Source organism: Scleropages formosus, chromosome 18 (genome assembly GCF_900964775.1).
Source record: "Scleropages formosus chromosome 18, fSclFor1.1, whole genome shotgun sequence".
In the NCBI taxonomy this organism is placed as follows: Eukaryota; Metazoa; Chordata; class Actinopteri; order Osteoglossiformes; family Osteoglossidae; genus Scleropages; species Scleropages formosus.
Genome location: NC_041823.1, coordinates 24,296,690 through 24,324,604, shown reverse-complemented (window position 1 = coordinate 24,324,604; position 27,915 = coordinate 24,296,690). Strand labels below are relative to the sequence as shown.

The window sequence follows — 27,915 nt, the reverse complement described above, 5'->3', positions numbered from 1 at the left end:
CGCTGCGACCCCGTATGGGACAAGCCTGTGTGTATTTTAATTACTCTTAAGTAGGCTTTTAGTTGAGACTTTTTATTGAAAACAGTGGTTCGACCTGCTGCCTTTGGACCCAAAGTTTGCAAGATCAAATCTCACCTTCAGCTGTGGTACCCTTGAGCAAGGTGCCTACCCTAAATTACTCAAGTAAAATTACCCAACTATATAAACGGGTAAATAATTTTAAGAAACCTAACATTCTAAGTTGCTTTGGAGAAAATTGTCAGCTAAATGAATAAATAAAAAACTGTTCTCTGTTCTGAGCCACAAAAGGTTATTCCATTTTAATACGCAAAATTGCTTTTAGATACTATCATAATTACTGTAATCTTTCATAACACTTAATACTGTAGTGCACTGCGTGCTGGCTTCGGATGGGACAAAGAAGGACGCACCAATAGCGTTCGTTATGAATGTATATTGCAACACCAGCACACGAGAGGTTATCAGTTATGTTAGCCACCATGGTGGTTGGATGACTATTTTACATTTTTTCCACAATTGTCAATATCCACAAGTATTTAAAATGAACATCTGTTCCCACTCAAACGTGATGCTTCTTTTCAGGTCATTACAATACTTCTCGTCTGAGCTTTTTCTATATGTAACATTTGCAATAAATGATTAGTGAATTACAACAACATAGTCAGGAAGTCTGTAGTGGTTGTGCCTCACAGCTCCTGGTACTGGGTTTGGGTGTGGTGTGTGTTTGTGTGAGTGAAGGAGTGTTTGTGATTGCCCTGTGAAGAACTTGAATCCCATTCAGTGTTAGCCCTGCCTCAAGCGCTATGCTTCTGGGATAGGCTTTGAACCATCATGGCCCTGCCCTGCCCTGTTGTTATTGATAATCAATGAATGAAAAAATAAATCAAATCAGTGCATTCTCCTTTCCTATGAGTTTCTGAAAACTTGAATTGCAAGTTCTCAGCTAGTAGGTAAAGCTTTGCTTTTCCTTTTCAAATTCTTACAGGGTTTCTTTAAAACTTTTTTTTTTTTTTTTTTTTTTTTTTGGCTTAAGGGCTCATTGTGGTAAATTATGGTTTTGCACAATAGCATACCTCTACAAGACCATAGAGATGCATTGGAGAAGCCACGCCAGGCACGGTGGGTTGTGCCTATTTGCTGGGTGTGATGCTGACTGTAAAGATTGTATTCGGGTATGACTGCCAGGACTTTACCTGGCAGACCTACATAACTACAGTAGTTATACTGTGCCTGAAGGAACCCACAAGTCATCTCGTCACTCACAGTGCTTCTCCCCTAAACTCACACCTCCACAGTGTGCCTAAGGATTCCTTCTCAAACACGAGCAGCCCCACGAATTCAGGGGAGAATATGGGACTCTTCCTCCTGAGGAAGGACAGTGAAAGGAGAGCCACGTTAAACCGCATCCTCACTGATTACATCAATACTGTGGTCTGCAACATTCAGGAAACACTGCCCCAGGTATTTCCTGTGCTAGTTAATAAAACAATCAAATTATTGTTACTTAGCTGTAGCTTAATTGTAAGTTACAATATGTAATTGCATGTTGTCAATAAATGTAAGTATCTTTGTCTTCATATTAAGATATAAGCCATTGTAGTACTCTTGGACAAAGGTGACAACTAAGTAATAGTTAATGACTTAAGTCAGGACAGTACCTGGCACCTGCATATGTAATTCATGGGTACATTGTCTCATTGTTGCTGGGAAGTTGCATCATCCTGTTATTAGGGATTGGCATTGGTAATCCAAGTTACATTAGCTTTGTTTTTAATTATGTTTTCATTGCCCTGCTGTCACACTCCCAGCAACCAGAAGGACCCTCCCTCTCCGCAGAGCACATTGCTGAGCTGATTAGCTGCCTTCGTGAGAACATCCGCTCTCCAGACAGGAAGAATGTGACCAACTGCCTTGTAAAACTGCGTACATGTCTACAGAAGGCTGCAGTTCCTTTCAGCAGCCTGCAGACAGTGCTTTTCAACTTCCAGGATGCGGTTAGTCACAGCCAAGCCTAACCTGGGGTTAGAGCAGTGGTTCTTGGCTCTGGTCCTCCCAGACCCCTGTGTATCTTGGTTTTTGTTGTATCTTGCATACTATTTGCTATTTGTCTGTGAGGATAGATGACTTAAGCTAAAAGAAACAAGCTGCTTGGACTTGCTGTATATGTCCTGTGCATATTAATCTTTGTTGTTCATGGAATATCTGTAATTGTGGGGAAAAAATCAATAAAATATGTAGTTAGCACGTAAGTTAACCTTTTATTATTAATCTTCTTGTTTTAATATTTTCTTAGAATTGATTAATCAAAATTTAGCTCAGTGTAATTTTTTCAAATTTTTCCAAATAATTTGTAATGATTATATAAAATGAATCTCTTTGTTAGCAAAAATGCAGGTTTTACAGTTTCCGTCAAGGATCACAACTTAAAACCCAGCTGAAACATTATATGGAGTCCTTTACTAATATGTGTACTTTTTACATGATTTGAATTGTGATTTGTCCTTTAATCAACTCTGAAGACCCCACAGGAACAAAAAAAAAATAATATCCAGGGGTCTGAGTCACTGGGCTGCAATTATTGTTTCTGTAACTGTCCAGTCTCATATTCATAATGTGCCACCCTTTCCATTTCTCAGATCTGTAACGGTCTGTGTTTTTAGGTGAAGAAGGTCTTGAAGTGGCAGCAGGTGAAGCCCCACTGGATGTTTGCACTGGACAACCTGTTAAGACAAGCTGTGCAGGATGCTATCACAGTCCTGCTGCCAGGTGAGCCTTTTGGTGTCAGCCTGAAATCCTCCCGTTTGTTACCTCAGTCAGCAGGTCTGCCATTCTCATGGTACTCCCCATTTGTCACAGAGCTGAAGTACCAGCTGGGGTCCTCCTTCGAGACAGATGATTCTGAGGTTGAGACGATTCCAGTGCTGTTACCTGAGGCCGTGGAGCTCAAAAGGACCATCATCCCCAAAGAACAGAAGATGTCTCCTGCTGGCGTACAGGAACCGGTGGTGTCAGGGGAAAGCATGGTCAGCTTGCACAATTGTCAGGGCAGCAGCTGCCAACTAACCGAGCAACTGCAGAAGATGCGATTAAAAACTGCAAGGTGCCCGCCGGCTCCCTTCCTCCATTTTCTGCTGTATGTTACAGATAAGCTTTCGCCAACATCAAGACTGTTCATGTGGCCAGAGTTTTTTGAAAATGTCAGTGTTTAACTATATATGGTTTCCAAAGAGGTTATGATTAAGATATGATATTCAGTTGTTTTTTTTTTTTTCCCCTAGTGCGCACTTCATGCTCTGGAAATATGAGCCTAAAATATGCTTGGAAGTATATAAACTTAAGTAGATGCAGTATTTAATCTGCAGTCATGTGATTTTTTTTTTTGGCTGTAGCCTGAAAGTCCATACAGAAAACTCGCCAGTAGAGGGCAGCATTTATAGTTGATCAAATGACATCGTCACTCTTTGTGAATGAAATCATGCTTTACCTGAACAATGTTTTTAGACTCCTATACCTGCTGAATGAAAAGGAGCAGGAGTACCAGGAGCTGCTCAGAGAGACTTTGCAGAAGAAGCAAGAGAACGTTGATGGCTTCAAAAGGAGCAGTGCAGCAGCCTCCATAGGTGATTTTCTCTCTTCAGTACTTGCTAGTAAACCTGTGTTGCTTTCCTTAATTTTACTTAATTTGCCTGATAGGACAAGGCTCGATTATAAATTTCCTAGCTAAGCTCTACACATTTTTGGTCTACTTAGTTGTATGCACCAGTTCAAACAATTTGCTTTAACTGGGGAAAATACAACAGTGGTGCAGCGAGTAGCACAGTGCCAGGGTGGTGTAAAAGAATGTGGCTTCGATCTCTACTCAGTCTGTGTAGAGTTTACATGTTCTCACCGTGTCTGCATGGTTTTTCTCTGGGTGCTCAGGTTTCTTCCCACAGTCCAAAGACATGCTGCTTGCTTGGATTAGTGGTGCTAAATTGCCCTTAGTATGTAAATAGGCGAGTGACTATGTGTATGTGTGGCTACCCTGTGATGGACTGGCACCCTGTGCAGGGTGTACTGCCCTTCAGCCTTGCAGCCAGTGCTTCTGGGATGGGCTCTAGACAATCAGTTATTGAGGTTGAATAGACAAATGGAGCCTTTTCAATTATCCTGGCATGTAATGTAATTCTGACAGTGAGTCTATAATCACTCTGCTGCTTCAGCTTACTGATGTCTAATAGTTATTTAAATTCAGTTGAGATTTAAATCTCAGATTTCTTCTGCAGTTAGATGCAAGAGTTAATTGAGTTGAGGTCACCCTTCTCTGTCTACTAGCTCTTACAGGGCTGGAGAGTAGGTGGTGGCCAAATGACATTTTGTTTGCTTTAGTAAAGAGTGGCACTGAAAGGTCTTACTCCTTTGTTATGCAGTCCACATGCGTGAGCATGTCCAGAGCAAAGGAAACAGTGGGTTTTGCACACATTCTTTTGTTTTGATCTGCACCTGTGAGGACATGTACTCACAGCTCAGACTTCAAACCATGGTTATGAATTTTCTCTCTGGATAAATTGGCTTAACTTTTTGTCCAGCGAGTTAAAAGCGTTGCCTTTTTGGCCACAAACCAAACTTTTGTGATGTAGCTCATGCCTGACCAAGTAAGCAAGCAAGCAGCATTATGAAATAGTTCAAGTTTGCCTGGTTTCTCTTACTTTTTAGACTTGAACACATTTGATATTCTTTTTACAGAACTTGGCTGAAAGGAGTGACATGACATTTCAGTGTTTTCCAGTTTTTCCGCTGAGGAAGAAAGAAGTGTGACATTGCTTGGGAAATCATTTAACCTGGATATGACTACAGCATTTTTAAACAAGAGGTTCCAATTTTCAAAGGGAAAATATCGTGTGCTTCATTTTAGTAAAACCTTCAAACTTTTATTAGCTATGTGTACAAAGGTTTACATCCTTCATCCAGACCAAGTGGATTAATGCAGTTGTGGGTTTGTAACGAGACATTAGCTCAGCTAAAACAATGAAATCCATCCATCCATCCATCCATCCATGGTCAACAACTGCTTGTCCCAAGCGGGGTCGCAGCGAGCCGGAGCCGTACTCAGAAACACAGGGTTCAGGGCTGGAGGGGGGGGACATCCAGGACAGGACGCCAATCCGCCGCAGTGCACCCCAAGCAGGGCTTGAACCCTAGTCCCGCCCACAGCGGACACCAGCCAAGCATGCCGTGCCACTATGCCCCCCAACAATTAAAACTCATAGCCCAAATCAGTCCCATGGTTATCAGATCTATTTCACACCAACAGAACCAGACTCTGCTTCTGAACAGCAATAGTAGAAATCAAAAAAAAATCTCATAGTTAGCAGTTTATAAGGACCTCCTTGCAATCATTCTGCTTTTGCCTCAGTAAAACTATCTTTCAAACAAACCAGTCTGCAGTCCAGATTCTTCATCACTTTTCCTTCCTCTTCTTCCTTCCTCCTCCATCACTACTGACAATTTTTCCTTGTTCTTCAGAGTCAAAGGCAGTTCCATCACCAAGTTTTCAGCATTCGTCTACCGCAGTCATGTTGGATCTTCTGCAAAGTCTCATTATCCTTATTTTAACTTGTATCAGAAGGTGAAATCTTCAACTTCCTGTTCTCACACAGACCCACCACCTGCTCTCTTGATCCCATCAATTCACCTCTCCTATAGAGCCCTAAATTTTGCCAAAAAATTTTTCACCTTCCTTATCAGCTCCTCATTCTCTTCTGGTTCATTCCATTCTGTCCTTATGATTGCCTTCATCTTTGTCGTTAAAGAAATCCTCTCTGGATCCAAATTCAGTCCAGAACTACAGGCTGGCCTCTCTTTTAGCTTTTTTTTGTCAAAAACTTTGGAATGTGTGGCTTACAACCAGTTATGTGTATTGCTGTTATCGAACAATGTTTTTGATGCTTATCAAACTCTATTTGAAGTTGGTCATTCCACCAAGATAGCTCTCCTCACAGTGTCAGGTGCTTTCCATTTGGCTAGAGCAGCTTCCCTTTCCTCACACCTCACTTTCGTAATCCTGTCTACAGCATTTGATATTGTCAACCACCAGATTCTGCTTTTCTCTCTTGAAGAGCTTGGCCTTAAAGGAAACTGAAATGGTTTGGGAGCTACTTATCAGGTAGATCTTACCAAGGTGACCGGTGCAACTGTTTCTTTCTTTCAACCTCTCTTAGCTAGTGTTCCACAGGGTTTGGTGTTGAACCTCTTACTCTTCTCCATCTATACCTTTTTCCTCAGCTCTGTCATTGCCGCATGCATTCTCCTATTACTGCTGTGCCCACTATACTGAGCGCCTCATCAGTTTTTCCTCCTTGTAGCTACAGACGTATCTTGCCTGCTTCTTGGACATCTCTGCTTAGGTCACTGACCACCATCTACAACTCAACCTCTCTAAAACCAAGATTCTTCATGTCATTGCTGGTCTGGCTGCTTGTTGAGAACTCTCTTGAATTAGACAACTGGCTCATGCCATCTGCCTCATCAGTTAGCCTGGGATTACCAATTGACTCGCATCTCTGCTTCTTTCAACACAGTGATGCCATAACCTAGTTCTGCTGAAGCATCTTGCATAATATCTGCAATATCTGCCCTTATCTCACATGAAACTATACACAGTTTCTGGTCCAGGCCGTGGTGGTATCTCACCTAGACTACTCAAACTCTCTCCTGTCGAGCCTCCCAACCCCCTCCATCAACCCTCTCTTGCTGATAGACTTGCACAAGTTGTTTGACCTGCGATAGCATTCCTGTGTATTTCCCCTCCTAATCTCTCTCCATTAGCTTCCCATAGCTGCCTGTATCAAGTTCAGGATCTTCACCCCAAAACCTACAAGATCTTATTGCTTACCACTCCCCAACCAGACCACTACTTTCCTTCACCTCTGGTTGCTTGGTTGTCCCACCTGCAAGAGGTCCAACATCAAAAGCTCGAAGGTTCTCTGTTCTGCTTTCAACAGAAAAGGGGGTGAACTCCCTCTTTCAGAACTGCTGAATCCTTGTCAACATTGAAGAAGTTTCACACACTCCTCACTCACTTCTGTCAGGATCTGTCTACTCAATGTGTTTACACTATATCATTTGTCAGAGATATTTTTGTATTTCCTATAAATTATATATGCTGCTGGTCATGTTAATGTTTTTTTTCTTAATTTGTGCAAATTCTATATAGGTGTAATGTATGGTACTCTAGATGGTGTTGGACTAACTGTACTTCAAGAATTGCATGTCTTCGTCTCTGTTGGTGAAACACAGTTTTATGTTTTTTTCAGATAATTTATTGAAGTACTCTTTATGAGAGAAAAGACAAAACATGGCATTATTAAACTTTTTTTCCCCTTGTATCATTTTTCTTGACCTGAAAATAAAACATAAAACACAATAAAACTGCCCGGTATTCCAGTACGATCTCAGGAAGTTTTAGGCTGAATGTGAAGATAATTAGCATAATCCATCCCAGAAAGTGTACATCTGATTTAATGATTTTGGAATATAATATAGAAGATGGACCAGAATATTATCGGCAGCTACTTTTTCCAACACTTTTTGTGAATCGGACATCTTCTGCTACCCCTTGATCATAAGATATTCAAAATGCTCATACAGTGAAAATTTAAGGTGCTTTTATGGGGGATAAAAAACTGATATGCCAAGCCAGGTATACCACAAACCCACACTATTTCAGGGAAATGTAGAGCTCTAGGCCTCTAAAATAAAATTCTGTTGTAACTTCTAAAATTATCAGAGTTTGGAGATCATGAGGTTTCTAATCATGGTTAATAGTAACACTAGATAATTTAAACATCCCTAGTGCACACTGGAGTTTTCTGTGGTGATTTTCACCAGATTGTGTCTCTCCTGCACTTGTGAGTAGCTATTCAGGGGATTTCGGAGTAAACGAAGCACAAAAAATATCAACCTTCTCTTCTCCCCACATGGATTCCCTCAGCCCAATCTCAAACACCTGGTCCAGAAGTTTCAGCACTGATTTGCTGGCTAGAGACTATTCCAGTGGATGAAAACACCATTAACAAGGCAAGTTTTAATATCTTTCCTTAATGTTTCCATCAGTCTTAGGAAGTTTTAAAAAAAAAAAAAGTCAGTCATCAAGCACTACAGTATCTACCTCTTATTAAAATGTACCTTACTGGAGGATTGTCTCCTTGTTTCAGCTCATTTTGAACAAGTTCACTCTTGAAATCCTGTTGAATATTGCCACAAAGGAGGACTTGAGGTACTGCCAGATCAGGTGAGCTTGCTGTGGAAATGTGAATGTAAGAACAGTGTGAGCACTATGCTTTTGTAGTGGTTTCTCTAAAGCTCAACTTGGTCCTGTGGTAGATGAGTCATGCAAGAGACATCTGATTGACTCATGGACTCATTTGAACTTGTTTGGGTATTATGCCTAAAGGAAATGTGAAAGAGCCGCTGCTGTTCAACCAGACCAACTGTAACTGCAAAACCGTACCTAAACCTTTGAGGCAGTCCACCAGAAAATGGATGTAGTGCTTTGCATGAGGATTCAAACCCCTTGCAAATTAATATTACCTGGATTACAAATTATATGTACAGAAATACTTTTTCCGGTCAGTATTTTTATTGTGAACTCGTGCTCTAACACTAAATTAGCAAAATTTCTTGTTTGCTGATGTTTTGAAGAAAAAGAAAAACCAAAATACGCTGCTTACATAAGTATGGAACATTCAAACTCCTGACACAGATGAAAAACTACTACTTATCATGGACGCAATTGTCTTTTGGACATAGTTGGTTTCTACATGTGAACCATTAAAGTAACAACCATGGTTTCTACATAAACAAGTGTTTTAAGTGTCATTGGTAGGGCTGTGATCCTGAAGGAAATGAGACAACGAAGACTCAAGAACATACTACAGAAGATACAGATAATGTCAAATACATAATTTAGGAAAGGGTACAAAATAATTTCCAAGTGTGTGGATCTCACAGTCAATAATCAGGAAGCGGAAGCTATATTGGACCACCCAGACACTACCAAGGCTGTCCCTCAAAACTCAACCTCCGAGCAAGACTTAGACTCGTGAGGCAAACTACAGCAATCACTATGAAGGAGCTGCAGAGGTTAGCAACAAAGTGGAGGAAAGTTGCACAACTTCCCCATATCAAGTACACTGCATAAAAATGGTCTGTATGGGGGGGTGGCAAGAAAGAAGATATTCAAAAGGAATCAAATCAAAGTATGTCTGGAGTATTCCAGAAAGCATGTGAATATCTCAGCTAAGATATGGGAAAATGTTTTGTGGTCAGATGAGATCAAGAAAATTCAAAGTACTATGTGTGGCACAAATTTAATGCTGTTCATGGCTCAAGAAACAGCATCCCTACAGTGAAGTATATTGGTGGCAGTATCATGCTGTGTGGGTGCTTTTCATCAGCAGGCATGTGGAATCTTGTCAAAACTGAAGAAAGAATGGATGGAGCAAAATAAAGGGAAATACTGCAAGAGAACTTGCTTCAGTTAAAGAACTAAAGTGTGGGAGAAGGTTTACCTTTCAGCAGGGCGGTGATCCCAAGCACCAGGCCAAAGCAAAATGGCTGAAAAAGATGACTCTCACAGTGGCCCTGGGTTCAAACCTAATGAAAATCTATGGCACTATTTGAAAATTGCAGTCTACAAGAGTTATCTAAGCAACCTGAACAACTGGTATTCCAAATGGTATGCAAAGCTGGAGCATACATATGCCAAAAGACTTTTATTGCAGCGAAAGGTAGCTCTACCAAATATTAATGTGTGAGGTTTGAATACTTATGTAAGGCACTGTATTTGAATTTAATTTCACAGTAATGAAAGTACAGACCATAAAAATAGGTCTGATTTCTTAGTAGGTTAACAAAGTGTATCCTTGAATACATAAGTAATCAGCTAGATTAATCATGTGACTTTAAAAGTTAGTGACCATTGTAGGTTTAGTAGGGGTTTTTCACATTTTGTTGATTGTGCCTTTCCTCAGAGGGGGTATGCTGTGTCGCCTGTGGGCTGCCGTTGTTGAGGAGCGGAAGTCTCAGTCAAGTCAGAGCAACACGTTCGAAGACACATTTCTGTGATAGATTTGGTGATGTTTCACCAGAACAGTCAAGCTGAGGCCTTTTAATACAGTATTTCATGTCCTACATGAAGGAGGGTCAGGAGCATTCCAGAAAAAATCAACTGACCTAGTAGCCAAAGTGACTTATAATATTAAGCTATGTGCAGTTATTTACACATTTATACACCTGGGGTATAGTAAAGGGTATAGTTTAGGGTAAGTAATTTGCTCAAGAGTACTACAGCTGTAGCTGGGATTTAAATCTGTGGCCTTTTGGTCCAAAAGCAACAGGGCTAACCTCTACACTACCAGCTGCCCTGTCAATACTGCAGTACTGCCCACACTGAGTATTGGCTCCCAGCTGCAAAACTCATGATACACATATTCCACCTTCTATTTGTATATGCGTTATCACACAAGCCTTTTTTGACTGAACAAACTGTTGTTCTTTCTCCTGAAAAGAGATGGGTGAAAAAACTAATATGACTTTGTAAGGCTAAAGGTTCTGTTTTCCATACTATGTTAAAATATACATTATTTTATTATTTCTGGATTTCTTATATTTCACATCATTTGTATAGATTTAAATCCTTTATTTAATTGGGAAATATATAAAAGTTGATGGATACCATGAAATGGAGGATTAGGAAGTTTGCAAAGGTAACTTCTGTATACGGAGTGCTGGATAGAATGCTGGACTATATAAAATGCTCTATAGAATGCATTATTTTGCTGTTTCAGGCAAACCCATTGCTGTGAAGTCCTAAACATATCTGGCAAATCAATAGCAGGCAAGTAAGTGATCAGGGCTTGGTAAGGTGATTGTGTTTCACTGATGTATGGATGACTGACCCATTGTAAGTAGTGTATCTAGCAGTGTAAGTCACCTTGGTGAATACGGTGTGTGGGCTAGTAACGCTACATATAGTATCCATTGTAAGTCGCTTTGGAGAAAAGCGTCTGCTAAGTGAATAAATGTAAATGTCAAGTTCAACAGGAGAGGGCTTGTTTTAATATCCTTTAGAAGGGTATGCAGTTTCTTCAGTCTAATAGTTATAGCACATGGTAAAAATTTTGATAAATTACTTTTTCTGTTAAACATGCTTGTTTTGGCAGGGAGAAAAAAACTAAGGGTACTTTAATTTGAAATATTTGTTGCTCAGCTAATGTTTTTATCTAAACCGACTTCTAGTATTTTACACATTTTATGCAGCTGGGTGTGTTTAGAATTGAAAGTGTAACCTACTAAAGGGCACTACAGCAGGACTTGAACCAGCAACTACCAGGTTCCAGGCTCATGACCACAGTGTTGCTTTCTGACCCGCTGACAGGCATAATTTGTGAGTATATGCATGGTACAACCATATGAGAGGAATTTGAAAAGGAAAAAAAAAAAATGGATAATGGAAGAATAAAAAAATGAAAAATTCCTGACAATTCTCTGTGTAATTTTTTTCCTCCTTTCTCGTTTTGATGTTAAGCTATGTAAAATGTCACAAACTGTTGAATAAATGTTTTTTTTTATACTTACTTTTAATTATAGTTTTTTGATCATCAGCTTTCCCAGAAGTAGTTGTAGTTTATTCAAGAATGGTCTCAGTATCTTTGTGTTATACTTCATACATCATTTTTTCTTTTCATTTATTATGCCTTCTCCAATTTAGTGATGATATTGTGATGATTTCAATATTTAATGATTAATTCAGAATAATTAAAATATTTGTATGCATTGATGTCTCCACTCCTTCATAGTGTTTGGAAGCTGGTCTTGTCTGGACATGCAGGTCTGTGGTATCTCCCTGCCTCTGTTGAGGAACTGATGCGATACCCTGTATGTACCCCAGACCTGTCCTGGTTCACATCTCAGACACTAAACAGGCTTTTTGTCTCCTTTTACATGCTTCTTAGTGATGCACAGTAGTTCTCATTGCTTCTGAGATTTACATTCTTTTCTCTGTGCTCTAGGTACATTTTCTGTTTTTGGTTTAAATGGGATGGTATTACAGTTGGTCTGACCTGAATATTGCTTGTTCTCTCACTCCCTCATGTGTTGTCTTGTGGATGAAGTGATTCAGATGGCTTCTGGTAGAGAACATTCCAGACATTTCTTCCTTTCTGTTGTCACTCTGACATCACCTTGGAAACTAGTGTTTGCCCCTTCCTATATCCAAAATGATGTCGTTTGGAAGCTAAAGGAGGGATGTGTTTAGTGCTGTCTCACAGCTCTGCAGAAGTCTATGAAGTTGCCTCGGTATTGCATCATTGTGCTTCCTTTTCCTAGTAGGTGGTAACAGCTGCATGGGGACATTGGTGTCAAGGATCTCATTTTATTTACTAAACTGGCACAGGACCCCAGCTGCACCCAAACCACTATTTAATGTATAGTTGTACAAAACAATACTCTGCAATACATTCAAACCTTTTAAATTTTAGTATGGATTTAAATTACAGGTGGTTCTTGTCTTAGGACAGGGTTCCATTCCGACAATTTTTTGGTAAGTCGACTGTCAGAAGCTGCAAATTCCCTTACACTGTACTCTGTAAACCGCAAGGAAAAAATTAACAACATGTACGGGTGCTGTGTTACATAATAGGGCATAATATGGTATATGATATTATTTCACATGTTCATATAAAAATACTAACAGCATAATTTAAATAATGTGCAGTATTATATTTTCATACTGCACTATTTTCCTTCACATTTACACTTGCCAACCATTTCAAATAAAAAGTAACTTGAACGGAATCACAAAAATTCTTTCTTGTGATTCCGTTCAAGTTGCTTTTCTGTCATGTGACTGTTCTATTTACAAAATCTCAAGTGTTTTTGTAAATAGAACACAGACTCAGTCTGTAAGAAATTTGGTGCCTTATGCAGTGAGCCAGCTGATGTTCTCATACTGCTGATAGACTGCTTGGCATTAGAAGTTATGACAAAATATCCTGACTCGAAAATAAGATTTATGGGACACCCGTCATGAGTCTCAGTCATTAGTCTCATGATATAAATTGAAGACTAGCTGTAGTGCAATAGTTAAATGAAATCTTTATTTAAATTTTGATATTATGGACTATACAGCACTAATCTTAACTTAAGGAAGTTTTTTGAATTTTGAAAATATTTATGTCATTTGTTAATGCTCAAGCAAAAAAAAAGATTGGTGACTATCATGATTAACAGTTTTCCGATTAGCTAATACTCCTGTCACTGACATGGCTGGGTATGACTTAGTGGTGTAGGCCTGCGTGTGCAGACAAGCATAATAGTCCATTCTTGTGTGTGTGAGCTGTGTCATATCAGCCAGTCTCCTCATTTGCTGGTGCACTCAGCAGAACCAGACCTAGATTGGCATTCTTGTGACCCAGATTGTCTGCTGTGTGTCTGGTGCATGTGAGAATGTGCGCAGTGGGGTAACCTGCATTGCTTCCAGTATCTCTGCCGAATGTCTTGATGTTATCTCCAAATGAAGTGTTGGACTGTCCCTGTGTGCGTGTATGTTTGTGCGTGTCATCTTTGGTTCTGGTGATACACCGTCATGCAGTTCCTTGTAAGGCTGTGGGTCAGCTGCTGGGTATGACTTATTGACTTCTCTTTGGCGGCAGGAAGGACTGATGTCTTCTGTCACTCATCTAGTACCCTTGTGGTCAACTGCCAAAGATGTTTTCAGTGGAACTGCAAACAGGACATGTCAGAAGAGGATGTGGTCTTCCTCTGGGCTTTTTTTTTGCTAGCATACAGTACAGGCTCCACCGCAGATAGCAAGGCAGGTGAGGGTGTTGAGGATAGCAAAGGCCCGTATCTCCCCTGCAAAATGGTCTTGGTGATTTCACTCTTGTTTAACCACTTCATGACCTGTTTATTATACCAGTGATCAAAGACTGATATTTCTGGCAAATTATAAAGTATTCTTTGTTTTTAATTATTTATAAGTAAATGCTTGCCCAGAAGATCTACAGCTGACTACAAGTAGATCTCGATATGGCTCAATTGAGGAGGGACTAATTGAGGTACCACCCTAAGTGCCTTGGCACAAAATTTGCATTTACATTTATTCATTTAGCTGATTATTTCCTCCAATGTGACTTACAATGGTTCTTTTCTTTTTACACCTGGGTAATTTCACTGGAGCAATTTTAGGGAAAGTACCTTGCTCAAGGGTGCTTCATCAGTAGGTGAGATTCACAACAACATAGTGGTTAGAGTTGCTGCCTTTGGACCTGAAATTTGCAGGTTTGAATCCCACGACTAGCCTGAGCAAGATACTTAACCTAAAACTTACCCAGCTGTATAAATGGGCAAATAATTGTAAGTCAAGAGTTTATCGCAAGTTGAAACACCGTCGATCCATCCATTTCCCTGACCGCTTGTCCAGCTAGGGTCGCGGTGGCAACAGAAACAGCAAAGAAGCCCAGCTGACCCTGTCCCTCGCAACTTCCTCCAGTTCAGCTCGGGGGATCCCCAGCCGCTCCCAGGCCAACCTCAGGGCCTCGTCCCAGTTGGCTATGCCTGGTACATCTTCCAAGGGAGGCACCCACGGGGTGCCTCCTTACCAGATGCCTGAACCACCTCAACTGGCTCCTCTTAATGCAGAGGAGTATTGGCTCTGCTCTGAGTTCCTCCCAGATGGCCGAACTCCTTACCCTGTCACGGAGAGAGAGCCCCACCACCCTGTGGAGAAAGCTCATTTCAGCCGCTTGTATCCACAATCTTATTCTTTCAGTCATTACCCAGAGTTTATGATCATAAGTGAAGGTAGGGACATAGACTGACCGGTAAATTGAAACTCCCACTTGATTTTTATAATACGTGTAATAATGATATATTTAACACCTTTGTCCAAGGTGACTTGCAATGTTTGTTTTGCGTAATATTTAAAACTACTTACCCTTTTTACTTGATTGACTTTTTACTAGAGCAGTTGCCTTGTTTAAGAGTGTTACAAAGTGAGTCAGGATACAAAGGAGGGGCCTTCTGACTGCATGGCACTGGCCCTCTCCTGATCTAATTTAATTTCTCAGTTTATGTTCATTTGCCAAAGTTTATACTGAGCAGGTGATGAAATGATCACATAAGTACTGGAACGTGAACCAGAATTGTTCTAGCTAGAAGACTGCACTTTCGAGGAAAGGACAAGACTTGAGTTTCTCTTTTGGACATCCCCAGCTCTCACTCCCACACCAGCTGCTTCTGCATGCAGGTCTATGCGACAGCTGTGCAATATCTTCTGAGACTGTGATATCCATTTTGACGGTGATGATATCGTCATGTAAAACCTAGCCAGTGTTCTTTTTATAGCACCCACACAAAAAACATCTCCTCAAGCTGAACAATAAATCAAAGACACTCTTTTGTGAGAAGATTTTACATTTTGATTTAGAGCTGTAATTACCCAGAATGCCGGGTGAGCCACAGCTCAGTGTGGCTGCCATAAACTGAAGCTGCCATCCAAAGACGTGTCCTTGGGAGACATTTGGAGGTGTAATGAATACCAAGATTATTTCAGTGAAGTGTGATTTGAGCTACTTGCTTTCTGTGCTGTGCATTTATTTATTTCAGATTTTTGGCACAGCTGGTGTGTAAGGGGAAATGCATGTCAAACCCTTTCTTGTCGCAGACTTGCCTTGCCGTCCAACAATGCTTGATGTTTCTGTGAAACCCTGGCAATCCAGGCTAAGTGTGTATAATGTAGTATAATTCAGTTACTGAGAAAGGTAAATAATTAGTGCCTTTGGTGTTTGAAGGCATTGGCACTGTTTTGCCTGGTTTGCATGTATTTCAGCTGATGAAAAGATTGCTGCTGTGGCTCAGGGGTTCATGTAGCTTCGATGAAGGCACAGTGCTGGCACTGAGCTGTCTGTGGCATGTTTAATGAATGATTATGAAAATTCTGCGAATGGACACGTTAAAGTGAAATTATTTTCGCCGACATTTAGCAAATATGATGATGGATAGAGATCTGTGGCTCTCAGTAAATAGACATTAGGACGTGTTAATTTTGCATAAGGTATTGTTTTGTTCTGTGCCATCCTGAAATTACACATTGTGTCTGACTTTTTCCCAAATATTTTATTTCCTCTCTGACTGTGGCTGTAACTGACCTCAGCCTAAAGTCATCATCACATGACTACATGTAGTTGTGGCTCTTTGTATTTATGAAAAATATTTCTCACACAAAAAACTGAATAACAACCACACCCTTGATTTCTCATTTTAATGACATGAATTTCAGTGGAAGAAGTATGTTCTAAAAACCACTGTCACAGTTAGCTAATTATAGATCTTCTTAAATCCCGTATCTTCCCTAATGGTATAAATATACCTTTCTGTTATAAGTAGCTGCTTAAGTTGACTTAAAAGTCTTCTGCTATCTAGAATGCCAAAGAGGGTTGAGCAACCACTGGCACTTGGACCCTCACAGGTTTTTTTTTTTTTCTTTTTTTAATTCCTTTACTTTTAGATGGGAGTTTTTTTGTCCCTGTCCTCCATGGCCACTTGGCATACTTATATTCACATTTGAGGATTGTCACTGCAGTTTGTTGCATTTGTGAAGTTTGTTTGTTACCACTTTATCCCAGTACACATTTCCCTCCTGTAATTCTGCAGAAAGGTCTAAGAAATCTGTTGCTCTGTGTTGTGCAGTTTTTTTGTTTATTTGCTGTTTTGTCAGCATGTGCCAAAATCCAGTAGTGTTGCATACTGTAGACTGCATGCCACTCAGGGGTTTAGAATAATCGCACCACCTCTTTATTTTTGTTCTAATCACAGAGTAGTTTTAGTTCTGGCTCTCAATTGACTTAAATTATTCAGCTTCAATTTCCGACACATGGCGTGTAGCGGCAGCCTCATAGTGTGGGGACTCGAAGTAAAAAGACAAGGGAGTCTACCTGTGGGAGTCCACTGAAAGAGGCCACGACCACTACATGGCTTCAGCATTCCACATTTTGTTTTGCAAGGAATCATAAATTGAAAGTGTTAGACATAATAGGTGTCTGCAGCTCTGCAGCAACTGTACTAAGCGATATTGCTATCATCAGAGACCCAGATGCCCCCCGTTACAACAACCTGGTGTATCCTTGTCTATCAAACCATTCATCCTGTTTCAACCTCTCCAGGGGACTCTAAACCTGTCAATCTGCAATGAGGAAGGCTGCTTCAATTCCATCCTATGCCTCCCATGTCTCACTGGACCTCCTGGCCCTGACAGAAACTTTGATTACCATGAAAAAACACCCCTGCAGTCCTCTTCACCAACCATGCTGTCTCCCACATCCATTATCCCTCTGGCAGAGGTGGAAGCAGATGCATGCTCTTGCTAGTGGGAATATTCAGTTCTCAATTTCTACCTACCTGACCTGTCTTCCTTTGAATTCCATGCCATCTTTTGAGTTATCGTACTCTGTTGCCCTCCTTGCCCCCCTGGCTGCTTCCTGGACAACATTTTTCTTGAGCTCTCTCATCCGGGACAACACCTAATCAAATGGCCTGGCAGGGTTCACAATCATCCCCTCAGCCTCTCTGGACTGGTGTTCCACAGGGCTTGGTACTGGGCCCCCATATTCTTTTAAATCTATAGCTCTTCCCTCTGGTCTGTCATCGCCTTCAATTGATTCTCCTACTGCTGCTATGCCAGTGATACCCAATACTTCCTCTGTAGCTGCAGACATTTCCTCGCATATCGCTGCTTGCTTCTCAGATATTGCTGGCTGGATGTCAGTGGATGTCTCTCTTCATTGGCTTCCTGTAGCTGCCCAGAACAAATTCGGCACTCTGGATATGGCTTACAAAATCATTAAGGAATCTGCTCCCTGATATCTAGAAAACCTGATCACTCACCACACCCTGGTCAAACTGCTACACTCTTCTACGTCTGCCCACTTTTCTGCAAAAATTGATTATTAGTTCCACACACAAGATCAGAAGCACAAAGGTTTTTGGTTCTAGTTCCAGTGTGGTTGAATGACCTCACCATCTCACTCAGAACTGCTGAATCTCTCTCTATGTTTAAGAAAGGTCTCAAAACTCAGCTCTTTCTGATTCAGTTTTCTGCTGATTTCGTATGTGCTCAATAAACGTGTACATGTTTATGTTGGACATGTTATGTATTTTTAATAATGGAAAGCCTATATGCAGCTATTTATATGCAGTGTATACTGGTTTATATGGTGACTATAATTGGCTGTACTTAATCACAAGTCTGCATCTAAATCTCTCCTTCTGTTGATGCAATGCACTCTTTATTCTTCTCTGAGAAGTGCTTAGTTTTGGAAAAGTGCCTGCTAAATGAATAAATGTAAACTAATACACACACACACACACACACACAGGCTGAAGCTGCTTGTCCTGAGTAGGGTCGCAGCGTAAACTAATATAGTTATTGTAGTAATTTAATGTATGGCCAACCTTTTTTTACTGTCTTTGATCCTTTATTTAGTTTTCTGTGTTACTGTGTAAGAAGAGTGCATGCTAAAAATTAATTGTATTGAATTAATTGTTTGCAAAAGCCAATAAAGACTGGAGAAGGGTTGCCTTGACATTGTAGGTAACTACACATGCTCTTTCGTCCATCATAGTCATGGTTGCAAAAGGGTTGATGCGTGACTTACAATATGAGCCATTATATTACTTATTATTATTCAGTGGTGATGTAAGTGCATGTCTAGTATATCATTTGGGAAATACAGAATTTAAGAAGATCTTAAGTCTTCAAAGCTACCTCCTCTTCCATTAATATTAGCTCTGTGAAATTACCTCTCATTCTTCAATAAATCCTAAGCATTGACAGCTCTAAGTGACCCTATCTGGATGTCTAGTGTGGTCGATCTCCTAACAGGATTCACATGGCTTGTCTCACTTGACCCCATGCACCAAGTGTTTTTGGTTTTGCTAAGTAGTTTGCTGGAGCAGTAAGACACCCTTAAAAGCTCCATCCATGCTTCCTCGTCTCCTTGTTCTGCTTGCCGTGTGTCCCCCCACACCATACCCCAGGCCTCTCTAAATCTCCCTTTTCTGCTTGTGCCGGCTGGAGGTGTAGCTAATCCACTGAGTGAAGAATAATGGGGATTGCTCTCAGTGATTGTGCTGGTTGTCTCTGCAACAGGCGCAAGCCATCAGTGGGATTCGTAGCACACCCCCTATTTGCACTGAGGCCAGCTGTGATGAAAAGGGTGGTGGGCTGCATTACCTCAGCACTATTGTGTATTATTCGAGAATGCCTCTCTTACAACTGTGCAGTTTTCACTTTTAGTTGCATTTATATGAGGTTGCTGCTGCAAAACACGATGATAGTGCCAAAACTAAAAGAACGGTCAGTTATCCTGTATACACAATATCCACTAATTACTTATAATACAGATTCAGCCCTGCTGATTTTATTTTTAGTGGGAATTCCTGTCACATTGGCTGTTGCCGTAAGCATCTTTTTTTTTCTAGAAATTAGAACACCTGTTCTGATTTTGTAGATCTCCTAACAGAGTGCTCTCATTATGTTTTGTGTCAGCTGCAGGTCTGGGAAAACTGACCTCATTAATACCAGTCTCCTGTAACAAATCTAGTGTGCATTTGCTTGTTTTAAGCACTTCACTTGCACACAGCCAAGCTGGAGTTTTACAAGGCACATCTGTCAAAGCAAGTTGTGGTCCAGCACGATGCCTCCAGCTGTTTGGACTGTGTGAGTTGTCACTGGTCGTTCTTATCCCATGTTCCATATTTCCTTTCCCTTTACATAGTCACACTTGCTGTTGGTGGGATTCTAGCTTGATAAACCTGAGATGCCATTTTCCAGATCATTCTGTTTGTTGGTCCATTGTGGAATGGCACGAGGGGGAGAAAATGCAGCCAGAGTTGTGAAGAGAGGGTGTCTGTGTGCAGAATGTGACCTTTCAGCCCTGGCAATCTTGACTGGTTGCATTCTTTATCAGACAGCCATTCATTCGTGTGACCTCTGATCAATGCACATGTTTACAGGAGCAGTCTTCACAGAAACAAATCTGAAGTTCCATGATCTGGTATTTCCTGTTTCATTTTATTATGAGTAACTTTTATATTGTTTCTAAAGTATATTCTATCCATTTATCTGTCGCTCTCTGGTAATGAGAGGTTCACAATTGGAGAAATGGGCTCATCTAACCACTGTGGTTTAGTGAAATGTAAGATGTATCTAACTTTATTTGGGGGGCTGAGGGTCTGGTAAAAGGTCTTGTAGATGTGGATAACACCTCCACACAAGAAGGCTGACTTTATCCTGAGTATGGATCCAAGGACTGATCACTGCCTGAAGCATACATCCAACACCAGTGACCAGGTTTCTATCAGGCTTTTAACTCCTTTGTCAATCATAAAACTTGTGGAAACCTTGCTGCAAAGCAAGCATGTCATAATTTACTTACTTGATATTATTTTACTTTTTTCCTCTGTGTATTGTCTGAACATTTTCAATGTCTGTGACCACTCTGCTGTATTCTGCTCTTTCAGGAGTGGAACTTAAATCTTACCCTTAAGGACCCAAGTCCTCATCTCTCTGGAAGAGGTCAGATAACCCAACTGTGGCATAAACAAAAACTGAGTTGACCATGATATTCTGACTCCTGTCCATTTAAAATTTAAAAACAGCAATCTGGGAAACAGCTGAAAACAAATGATCATCTTTTTAGCTCTAACCCAGTCAAACATAGCACAGAGCAGTTTCCATTGCAACTTCAGTCGTTTTGGGAATGCAGGTGCTACTTAACATTTACAAGAGGTCAGCCATAAATGTAGCCAAACAAGCAATATAACAAAATGTTGAAAATAGACATTTACATCTAATGTTATGGGCTGTGGAATCAGGGTTAATTCATGAGGTCTGTGGGGATTTTTGTACAAACCATATATGACCAGAAAATTAATAGGGGACCTGTTAAGTAATATGTAGCAGGGTGGGAGCTGTTTTTGTACTTTTGAGAATGGTACTGCAGCTGATTTGGTCCATTAGAAAACATAGAATTCTAAACTATGTAAATTGCTTTTTTATAAGATTAAGCACTGACTTTTCAGTAAAACCCTCCAAGGTAGTTCAGTGCTATGTAGAGCTGTGTAATTGTGAGAGATTTTGGATATTGTTCAAAGTGAGAATAGAAGAAGCTGCTGAAAGCACATCAGGATATGGCTTTTTAATGAATTCCACATCATAATGGAAATTATTTAAATGATTGCATCAACCTGATACCCAAATGTCAAATAACATATAGTAGCAATGCCTACACAACCTAAGAAGAAAAGTGTTGCTAAGATTAAATTACTATATTGATGAGTTTTTGTTGCTGATTTTATTTGCCTTTGGGAATATGGCATTAGACTTGAAATCATCAAAGTTGCTGAATGGGTGAGAGTTGGTAATAATGAATATATTAAAGGTGAAATATAACGGTAAAAGGACCAGATGGTACATGTTTTCCTCTGTCCTTATATCTGTCTCTCAACTTGGCTTTGGTGTCCAATACATGTGTCTCCGTCTTTGTGTGGTTATGCTCTACCTGACATGTTAGTCATTGAGCACGATGACCTCCGTTCAGATTCTTTTTTCCCCACAGAGAAACCTGCTATCCTTCACTAATTGCCAAGCTGTGGTCCTGGTACACTCAGGACCATGAGCGGGATCTTAATGAGGAACCCAAGTGTGCCTGTGTGAGTGGAGAAGTGTGCAGCTGCACTACTTGGTGAACCCCCCTTCATCTTAAGCAGCCTATGACTGAAAGAGCAAGGAGGAGCAAGTGTCTGCCTCTTACCATTTCTTTGTGGACATTGAGAGGGTGAGATGATGGCTGGTGTGTGTTGAGGGGGGAAGCTGGAATGGAAGTCTCCATCCTTGGCTTTCTTTTTTAGCCCTCTCCCCTCTCCTTTCCCCTTCTCTTAGCGCTCATTATGCAGCACCGTTTTTCACAGGGGGCTTTTGCATCCCCATTTTAAGAAGCCTCCTGTTCCAAAAGTTTCTTTCCCTTTTATATCCTCTGGATTCTGAGCTATAAAAATCCATTTCAGAGAATGTTTCATTCCCATACCATCTCAGTTTTGTGCCTCTGTTGTACCTCAGTACAGGAGAACACTACATAAACAGCAACACTATAGAGCAGCAGGTAGCATAGTAGTTAAGACCAGGTTAGACACGTGATATGTAGCAGGTCTGAGTCCTAGAAGGGTCCTTAAAGTCAAATGGCTCAGGAAAAATGTCCAGCTCTATAAATGAGTGACACTAAAGGTAGTTTCACACAGCAACTTCAATGGTCATGATTAAGTCTTATGCCTTGTCCTTGTCCTCATTCTATAGCCATACCCTTGTGTTTGGACTTTTAGCCTTAAGAGATTCCCATATTTGTAATTCACAGCCACAGGATAGGCCTATACAGGATATGAATGTTTTCTGATTACAGGGACAAAACAATGTATCAGTGTAATTTCCACTGTTTTCATTATTTTCTTTCCTTCTCTTTTCTTGGAAATGTGATGGAACCTTCTGGCAACCTGACAAACTAAGTAATCCATTGCAGACTGTCTAATGAGCAATTTGGACATATTAGCCCTGATTATTCATCTAGGAAGTGTTAATCTTTTTAATTTAGAGTGATCCAACTGCTGATGAATGTTTCCAGTGTTCCACAACATACAGCAGAACTGCAGCCTACCTACACGAATATGTACTTATTTGCGTATGAAATTTTGTAATTCTTTTAATTCAGCTTTTATAGCTCTCTAGAGCACAACCTCAGAACACAATTGCTGAGAGAGCAGAAAAATTGATTATTGATTATCAATTTGATTATATATTATTATTTCAATTTTTCTCTCTGCATATGTTCCCTGTTGATATGCATGGGCATTACACTTCATAATAAGGTTATATGGTCAGTCTGGTATGAATGCTTAAGGACACATACCTGTAACTTGATGTCTGGAGACAACCTACTGTTATTCGCTTTAGGATAGGTACAATTAAGACAGGAGGGCATAGGAGAGGAACAATGTAATTTGTTCTAATGAAATATTTAGCTGTATACTGTAAATGAGAATTGTTTTAGATAAAGCAATACAATTATTATTATTATAACATCAACAGAATAAGTACACCTGGAACAGGTGTTCTTAAGGCTTGTGTCATTTCCAAGCTGAAGTTCAAGCAGGGGGTTAGGGCAGCAGTGTATGTGTTTGGGGGGCTGGGATGTTCTGTGGTGTAGAGTAGCTTTTAAAGAAATGTGGAGGACTGGAACCAAGAGGCTTCTGATAAAAGAGACAGAGGTGGACAAGAGAGGGAGTGAATACTGTGAGAGGTAAAAGGATGCCTCAGAAAAATGTGTGCTGGAAGAGGGCCTTTTTTTTAAAAATTAAGATGAGTAGTTTTGGGAAAAGAATAGTTGCCCAAATGTCAGTGAAGTAATCCTATACCAGTTAGTCTGGAATAGCCTACAATTTGATTTTTTTTCCTTAACTGCAAGCAATCAAATACATTTCACTGATTGTATAAAATATGAACATTAGAGTCTCTCTAAACCCATACACCTTGCTTTTAAAATATAGTTTTGTTAATTTCTGCAAGAACATGTTTTTTGTGAATTCTTCCAAATTATAAACAAACTTTTACAGCCATTGTTAATTTTACATTTACATTTATTCATTTAGCAGATAACTTGCATTTAGTTTTAGTCTATTACTAAAAGGTATTCACAAGACATCCCACATGATATGCAGCAATGTAAAAAAATGTACTTTCTGTCAATGTTTTTAGCTGAAATGTAGGGCATGAATACAATACTTGAAAAAAATCTATTAAAAAATTGTATTAAATTACTTTTGTGCATTGATCCAGCCACCAACTATTCAGCAGTTAACCTAGGCAATTTTAAAATAAGTCCTCTGGATACCATACCGAGGATCTGGGTTTCAAAAGTGTAGGCTACAGATTATCTTGGCATGTAAAATTTTATTTAACTGATCCTAGAATATAAAGTGCTGTATTCAGGCCAGGGGTGAGGCTAGGCTATTTTTAAAGGCACTTTTTAAAAAATTAATATGTTTTCAGAAACAGCTGTGCATATTTCAAAGCTATAAGACCATGGATGTGTGAGGAGATGCTATTTTTATGCAGGTCCCCTTTCTTTGTAAACTGTGTTATAGTTGCCACACAACCTTGATGCTTAATCCTTGATACTAGAACAATTCAACAATAGTTTCACAAAATAATGCAAAACTGCTCAAAACCTGTTATTCCTATTTGAATTATACTGTTGAAATATTAAAACTCACTTTCTAGGAAGACCTCTTGCAGCAAAATGGAGCACATATTAATTCTTAATTACCATTTCATATGAAGAAAATTAAATGGGCTGCTCACCTACAATCCCCTTATATGGACTTTCAGTTGTAACTTTAATTCTACTACGGGGGTGGTGGGTGAGGGATGACTCAGATGTAATGATAGAGCAGCCTGAGGGCTGAAACGTACTTGATGTTGACAGATGATATAGCTTCATGTAAAACAGACAACTGGGCTCATGAAAAACATCAACTTTAAACTTAAAGAACAAAGAAAAATTGTTCTGTGGACTGGTCTGCTTTAATTCCCTGCTATAGTGGCTCCAAAGCACTCTTACCAAACCATTTCAGAGGGCTAACCCACATCGATCTGTATCTCCTCTTTGGTCTGAATTCTCTTTGTCAGATTGTTGAAAGTCAGCTGCATGATGACCATCCCTCCAGGAAAAAAAATTTTAAAAATTCCATTTGCAGTGACAGGTGGCTTTTGGGGTTCTGTGGTGAAGAGGCCTAACAGCTGCGCAAAAGAACCCTGCTGAGCACTTGCAGGATGCTACATTCCAGCTCAGGCGTGCTGACTGCAGCCCCCCACCCACTCAACGCCTTCAACCACAGATGCTCTGGGTGGGGAGATGCACAGGTGGCAGGGAACAAGGCACTAATTTGGAATTTTTTATTTGCTTGGAAAAAGATGAAAATTTCTGAAATACAATGTTCATGGAGGTGAAAAAACCCAACAGGCTTGTAGTAAGACCTCCCATAAAAAAGAAGAGTGAAAACACAGATAATAGATCAAGGCAGCCAGACAATAGTACAATAAGCAAATATCATGTACAGAAAAACAGGTGTAAACATAATTTCAATTGCTGACATTAGCCCATATAATGAATGATGGTGGTGTTTGATAAGATTTCTTTAAAGTAATTTTTTTAAACAATATAAGAGATGATGTGGCAGGTTTGGCTGTTGCCCACTGTGTGGTGGGTCTGAGGTTCGAGCCCCCTTGGGGTGCCTTATGGTGGACTGACATCCCATCCTGGGTGTGTCGCCTTACGCCCTTTGTTGCCAGGTAGGCTCCGGCTTACCGCGACCCCACTTGGGACAAGCAATGACTGACATTGGTTGGTTGGTTAAAACAGATGAATGTGATTTCAAGGAGAGGGGAGGATTGTTCCATACATGGGGACCTTGAAATCATAATGACAATTGGTCTTTGATAGTTCTGAACTAGGGAAAATGAAGATAAAATGCAGTTCAGATGGTACACTGGTGGATACTTTAATTGGAAAGAAAGTGATTAAGGAAAAATAAAGGAATGAGATTCCTTATATTAAGTAGGCGATCCTTGTAGCATTCATTCATTCATTTAACCACTAATTCTGCTGAGAAGAGAGGCACCAGGGGTAGACGAAGCTATACAAAACTACAATGCCATCTGAAGATGTCTGGAAAAAATGTTTGATTGTAGCCTAAAGCATGTTTTCTGTCTTGCAGAAATAAGGTCAACTGAACTATTTAGCCAAACAATTTACTGGCAACAGTTCTGAAATAACTGTCTTTCACTTTGAGACCTGTATAGTGGACTGCAAGTTATCTAGTTGATGAAGTAGTGAATGGGCATTAGGGCAAAAATCTACAGATAGATCTGCACACTAAAATAAAGTACTCTGCCTTACTTGTTGCCTCATCAGATGGATTAAAATGTTGAACTGTTTGAAAAACAGTTTAGTGCTCCTTATATGATTAAGATTCTGCAGGACATAATTTGTACTGCAAAGAGATTTCATGCAATTTCCAATAGACATGATTTGGCTTCTTAAGTTTTCAAATGTGAAATGACATACAATTTACACTAAACACCCATTTATGTTATGCTTATGTATCACTTAGTTTATCCCTTGCTATAAATCAGCTTATTCTTTTTCCATCAGCAAATTTCATTAGTGACTGCTAGAATACTTGCATGATCAAAAAGAAGGCCTATTATAATAAATCCATTTAATGTTCACACTCTCCAAAGTGCAGGGCTGAAGGGGGACTCATTTTGTGCCTGGGAGTTACATTACATTTATTAATTTATTCATTTAGCAAACGCTTTTCTCCAAAGCGACATACATCTCATAGAAAATACAATTTGTGCATTACCTTAGGAGAAAGAGACATAGCTGCAGATGTGTGACTCTTAGTTCTATTTTCCATATGCACCAATGTTCATTGCACAACTAGCTGCATAAAATTTTACCAGAATATCGCTGAATCCTAATCACCTTTCTAGTAGTTTTTTTTTTTTTTGAGATACATGTAAATATAGATGTTACATTGCAGGAGTGGCTCTGTAAAGGACCGAGCTGAGCATGATCATGATCAATTATACTTTACATGAGCTTAAGAGATCGTGAGCGAAGTGAGTCCGGAAGAGATGAGTTTTAAGACCCTTTTTAAATGTGGACAGAGATTCAGCAGTTCTGAGTGAAACGGGTAGGTTGTTCCACCACAACGGGGCCAGAACTGAGAACCTCCACGCTTTACCTTTCGTGCGTGGGACCCCCAAGCGGGCAGATGTTGAAAAGCATAACAGTCTGGCTGGCGTGTAGCGAATGATCAAGTCTTGTAGATAACTGGGAGCATTTCTATTGATGCATTCGTAGGCCATAACTAGGGTCTTAAATTTGATCCGGGCAGCTATGGGAAGCCAGTGCAGAGAAACAAGTAGAGGAGATACATGCAAACGCTTCGGCAAGTGAAACACAACTCGGGCAGAAGCATTCTGTAGCAGCTGTAGAGGTTTGATAGGGCTGGAGGGGGAAGGGACACACCCAAGATGGGATGCCAGTCTGCTGCAATGCACCCCAAGCAGGACTCTAACCCCAGACCTGCCAGAGAACAGGACATGGCCAAACCTGCTGCACCACTGTGGCCCCTATGAATAATTATATAAATATAATTACATTTCACATAATATAATCAACAGTATTTCATGAAAAGTTTTACTTTGTCATAAAGCTTATAAATTTTTCTATTATCTAAATGACATATTACTCTGGTTTTATTAGAAACACTGGCAGGTCTAGATCAAACATAGTTTGTTACTTTCCACTTGATACACCGATGTTCGTCACTCGAGTAGGTGCACAAAACGCAGAATAAATAAGTCCTGATAACCTTCCTACAAATTCTTTTATTTTTTTTTATTTGAGGTACACAAAGATTCACATACAATGCCGGAGTAGCGGCTATGTAAAAGACTTATCTGGGGATGATCATAATGTTACAGTGCATGAACATTTACACCATACATGAGCTTGCGAGGTCTTGGGTGGAGTGATTCCGGAAAAGGTGAGTTTTCAGACCCTTCTTGAATATAGACAGAGTTTCTGCAGTTCTGAGAGAGAGGGGAAGGTTGTTCCACCACAACGGAGCCAGAACTGAGAACCTCTGTGTTTTACTTTTCGTGCGCAGGACCACCAAGCAAGCAGAAGTAGACGAGCAAAGGGGTCTGGCTGGGGTGTAGTGGTTGATCAA

At 40.1% G+C, this 27,915-nt stretch overlaps 1 protein-coding gene across 5 annotated transcripts in view; it reads left to right on the top strand.

Annotated features, from left to right (window-relative positions):
- Positions 1 to 10,331, top strand: part of LOC108919179 (mitogen-activated protein kinase kinase kinase 5) — a 28,722-nt gene extending 18,391 nt beyond the window's left edge. The window contains exons 21-29 of one of the 5 annotated variants that reach the window (XR_001964898.2): positions 1,317 to 1,482; positions 1,830 to 2,015; positions 2,682 to 2,787; positions 2,878 to 3,121; positions 3,523 to 3,641; positions 7,994 to 8,079; positions 8,217 to 8,293; positions 9,462 to 9,791; positions 10,035 to 10,114. Coding sequence is in view for 2 of the 5 variants with exons in the window: in XM_018726972.2 (XP_018582488.2) it covers positions 1,317 to 1,482; positions 1,830 to 2,015; positions 2,682 to 2,787; positions 2,878 to 3,121; positions 3,523 to 3,641; positions 7,994 to 8,079; positions 8,217 to 8,293; positions 10,035 to 10,128 (1,078 nt within the window). In the remaining 3 variants the exon portion in view is untranslated. Of the gene's footprint in view, positions 1 to 1,316; positions 1,483 to 1,829; positions 2,016 to 2,681; positions 2,788 to 2,877; positions 3,122 to 3,522; positions 3,642 to 4,746; positions 5,096 to 7,993; positions 8,080 to 8,216; positions 8,294 to 9,458; positions 9,792 to 10,034 lie in introns of those variants that run through there. The other 4 variants (XR_001964896.2, XR_001964897.2, XM_018726972.2 and 1 more) reach the window with 4 other exon arrangements.
- The last annotated feature ends 17,584 nt before the right edge of the window (positions 10,332 to 27,915 follow it).